The following is a 4,940-nucleotide window of genomic DNA, read 5'->3' as shown; positions in this document are numbered from 1 at the left end:
AATCCTTAGCAGTGCGCATCCACGATCCCGCACTCGCGAGATTCGAACTCAGAACCTACCAGTCCCACGGAAGAGCACTTAACCTCTAGACCACTGAGCCAGCCGGCATCCAACGGTGTTAATGTCTAACTTCAACCAATCCACGAATTTTGAGCAACCGTTCACCAATTGTCTTCCATAATAGGACGAAACGGCCGTCCAGTGCTTCCAGGTTTTCCATGGTGGTCTAGCTTCAATTGACTCACGCTTCCATTTAATATGATCAGTTTAAAATTTATCATAGTTTATTGTATCTAACAGAATCAGTTACTGGCAAAAACAACTAATGTATACATTCTGAGAGTGACAGTTCTTTGTGCATTAATATCATGCTGATGTAGATCCTTCTATTTTTGATTTTTTTTTATCCATTTTTATTTATTTATCAACTTTAAAATGTGTTTACATTCGTTGTTTGATTTATATTTACCTACTCCATTAGACTTGTATTAAACCTCTAAATATTCTCAAGTCAGTCAGTTAGACACAACGTAGAACTTCGTACGTACGTATATCAGTCCGAGTCGCCATACCATATTAACACAGATATGCAGTTGTCGATTCAAATCCCATAGTGGTAGAAGTAGTAAGAGTATAAGCAGTAATCCGAAAAATTAGGGTTCGAAGATGTTATTGAAGGAGTATAATCCAAATAAATAAATTTAGAAGGAGAAAAAGAGAGACATGAAGAATTCAGAAGATTGGAATTCGGGAGAACATAAAGAGTGGATGCACCTCCGCCATTGCAAACGATTTTGAGCCACGTCATTCAAGATCTCTAACCATCGGTCGTTATCATCTCTCTAATTCCAACCAGGTAGTCTACACCTACCAACATGACTCAGTTCACTTGTCAGTGATCTCATGGATTTGTATACAATTTTGATCGTTTTCATTGACAGGCTAAATTATGTCTAGCCTAAACATAACATAATCTGAAGTTTTCACATATAGATCATATATATTAATTAATAACCGTAATGATAAACCTTGTCATTTTAACCATATAGAGTTTAGTATCTCATTTATACAACACTACGTTGTAATATTTAATACATCATAATGATTCCATTAAGGCTATAAACAGACGATAAGAAAATAAATACATATTCTTGTCCTTCAACTGTTATCTGTGTTATTTTCAACTTCTTGAAGGGTTTATAGCATTAAATTCTTAGAATACATTAAGAAATGAAGAAGCATATATTGGTATTACAACAACCAGGTTAATCGTTACCAACTCACAATCTGGTATAGATATTTCATAACCCAAATTCCAATACCACATTATCACGACAAGATTAAAGTAAAACACTGAATTTCAGAGGTTTCAAAGTATTATATTATTCATCATAAGATAGCTATTCATCTATAATATCGATGTTGAATTTGGATAACTATTTCTAAAATCTTTCAACCCTAATTTTCTCTTTTCTTTCCACTAACCTTTTTATCACAAATAATATTTACCTTAACAAGTTGAGTAATGGTACTTTTAATCTAATATCGGTCTTAAAGAATGAATCCTGAATGAATATGCTAATAGTTTTATTTCAATGAAGAAAAAGAGAAACCCACTGACACATAGAATTTCAGGTTAACTCAAGCGAAACCATATGTATTGTCTTTAATGTAAAAATACTATTCTTTTCCATACTTCATTTCTTTTTATAATCAGTTTGAATAAAAGTCTAACAACCTATAATAACCGATAAAAGTTATATCTAACTAATTAGCATAAGTTTTGAAGAAGAAGAAGAAAAAAAAAGTGTTTCCATTGTGCACCCTTTTAACAAGATTAGAAAAAAAACACAACTATGTACAAAGTGTTGACTACTAAAGAACTACAGATTTACATATATAATTTATCTTGCTAATGCAATATACATATTGATTACACTTTTCAGGTATCTACAAGTAGGTAATAATCTAACACTTGGTATATTGAATAATTAACTCACAACCTAGTTATATAAAAGTAATGAAAAATAGAGATACTTATACTGACGTATAACTAATGATTTCTATATATGAAATGTAACCGGATTTATTCTTGAACCAATTCAAATTCCAGATTATTAACTAAGTAATTGCGATGTCATCAAAAATTTGCATAAATACGTCAATATAATTAAAAGAGTTGGGAATCTAGATTTTGACTTAACAACATAATTCTCAGTTTGTAATATTGACTTTTATATCAGTTTATTACCTAGTGTGGAGGTACCAAAATCTATATACTCCACATAAACCATTGTAGTTGTATGTGGGTTGACATACTATCTGGGTACCCAAATTGTAAATGGTTTTCCTAAAGCGGCCACTCCTGAAGCCTTTGACCCAAATGTCTAATCTGTAAGGGAGTGCAGCAACTTTAGAAGTTGTTGTCCCATGGTAGTCGGTGACCAATAACAGGTTCATACACCATTTATTACCTCAAGATCTTAAGGCCCATATGTGCCATTGGTTTGGGATCAGGTTTTCCTAACTACTCTAAGGGGGTTCTCCGTGCCCATTAACCCGGTTTAATTGCTGGACGTTCTCTTTTCGTTCTCTCGATTTCGTAAACAATACCCTGGCCGAGAGAAGTAAGTAAACAGGACTTCGGTGGAGGTAGCTGTATACACATGGCCATATGAGAACATTTCGGGAGAGAGTGGACTTTCTCCACCTTCGGCCATGTCACGGCATTTGAGGGCTGAGAATAAACTGTTAATCGTATAAAGATCATTAAAAAAATCAACTAAGTATTAAAGTATATCTTTGAGATTATGGTTACAATTATTGTGTAAGAACTATAAATTTTACCTTCCTTTCGAAACTGAAAATACACGGATAGTATTTTAAAATTTGAGAATCAGGCACGTAACACTATATGATTTGACCATCAAGTCAATGTTTCATATGTAAAGACCTTTGACAGTGGTACTCCTCTACCGAATACTAAGATGAATATTTAGTTATAGTGTGGGGTAAACTTTTAAAAGCTTCCAGAATATAACAGTAATATTTGAATATAAACGTACACACTTATTTACATTTTATTTACGAATCGATGTATTGTTTTCCTCCCTAAAATTTTAGCAAGTGACTTAGTCTTAATACCCAACCTACTATTGGTACATATATACATACATACGATATATATGAGAATTTTCAACCTACCGTTTAAAGTATGCAAACATTGTAAAGCTTGTTCACGCTCTCTGAAGTGAATAAACGCATAATCACTTATTTTCTTTACTCTTTCAACACTGTTAGGATCACCACCGGCAGCTTTAATAAATGAATCACGTAGACTTTCTTCTGTAGTTGACAGCATTAGATTGCGAACGTATAAAATCTTTACCTAAAATGATAAAGTAGTTATTTAAAGTCTGTCACTGACAAATTTAGTCATCGAAATACGGTTTAAACGAATGTCAAAAGTGGAATGACACTACTGAATGGATTAACTTTATTTTTCTCATCTGTCGCTTCTAGACATAAAATTTTGTAGTGATGCTCTTGTGGAATTCTACACTGAAAGAAAACATATAATAAAACATTTTGTCTTATCTTACAGCACTGTTTTTGTTATTAATGGACGATTGAACCCTTTATAAAACAATAAGAAAAGTGGATTCAATGTTAAACAGATTGGTCCCTGAATGTGAATCAATATAAATCTTAAATACCTATTGAAGTATATCATTTACCTATGAAAAGTTCATATAATGAAAGATGAGAACTTTTAAGATAATATTATTGTAAAGTAACAGTAATAATAGACAGAAGAACTTACTTTTGACATGATATCCTCATTAACCTCCCTTTCTGGTTCGGCCCAGTCAACAGCTATTTGGTGACCCCATAAATGAATGTGTCCAGGAAGTAGTTTACGTCTAGCCATTGCAGCTGCTTTGTGACTACCGTATTCGATGAATGCAAATCCACGATTTTTTGTCTTATCGGTTACGCTTGGGTATGATATTACATCTTTGACTCCATCTGTTACTCGTTTCATTTCAGATAATATTTCTTCTCTTGTTTTATTCTTATGTATCCCTCCCACGAATAAACGACAGTTATCTACACTTAAGCATACTCCGATTGTCTTTCCTTTTCGAATTTCATAATGTTAAGTTCTTGAACTGCTCGTTTAGTATCTTCTCTGTTAGTGTATACACAAAAACCAAAACCTCGATTTATACCATTAAGTTCCATCATTAATCGAAACATATAAATTGGTCCAATTTGTTCGAATACAGGAATAAGTTCATCTTCAAAACAGTCCCTAGGAATTTTGCCAATAAATACCTCACAACCTCTTGGAGGTGCCTCACATTGCCAATTTGGTGGAGGTCCATAACGTCTCTGTCCATTCTCTTGTACATAAGTATATTTTGTACGTTCAAGTAAACTAACTATTGCTTCTTCAGCAGAAAGTGAGGCAGCATTTTGATTTTCTTGCTTTCCTAAGATATCACTCGAAGTAGACATAGCAGATTCTGTTGTTGTTGGTATAGTAAATGTAGTTACAGTCTGTGGCGTACTTAACTGTAAACTCATGATATCTTTAGTTTGTAAGGTTGTCAAGCTGACGGCATTTTGATCAACATCAGATACTAGCATGGCGATAATAATAATAATAATAATAATAATAATAACAAATCACAATGAATGGCCACAGAATTTGTTCTATTCATTAACTGTAATATGTGTCTATTTGTGCACTGTAACCAAATTATGTGCACAACTCGTTAGAAAGTTGAACTCACTATTAAGTTTTACTCGATTTTGATTGGAGACTTATTTAAAAGCCTATGACCTTGGTATCAGCTGAGTGTTATCTATAATGAACTTACTATTTGTTATCAAATGATATTAGGTATTCCAAAATGTGTTTTTGTATCAAATTT

The 4,940-nt window shown here is 33.0% G+C and overlaps 1 protein-coding gene across 1 annotated transcript in view; it reads right to left on the bottom strand.

The window, feature by feature from the left end:
• The window catches only part of Smp_144450 (apobec-1 complementation factor-related), a gene marked incomplete at its 5' end in the record, with an annotated part of 33,848 nt that extends 29,195 nt beyond the window's left edge, over positions 1–4,653 (bottom strand). Inside the window, 3 exons of the mRNA XM_018791220.1 lie at positions 3,205–3,388; positions 3,824–4,064; positions 4,127–4,653. Coding sequence (XP_018647346.1) covers positions 3,205–3,388; positions 3,824–4,064; positions 4,127–4,653 — 952 coding nt within the window. The remainder of the gene's footprint in view (positions 1–3,204; positions 3,389–3,823; positions 4,065–4,126) is intronic.
• Positions 4,654–4,940: the final 287 nt, after the last annotated feature.

The sequence above is a fragment of the Schistosoma mansoni genome, assembly GCF_000237925.1.
Source record: "Schistosoma mansoni, WGS project CABG00000000 data, supercontig 0237, strain Puerto Rico, whole genome shotgun sequence".
Classification (NCBI taxonomy): Eukaryota; Metazoa; Platyhelminthes; class Trematoda; order Strigeidida; family Schistosomatidae; genus Schistosoma; species Schistosoma mansoni.
The sequence above is the reverse complement of the archived record's forward strand: the minus strand, read 5'-3'. Positions and strand labels throughout refer to the sequence as shown.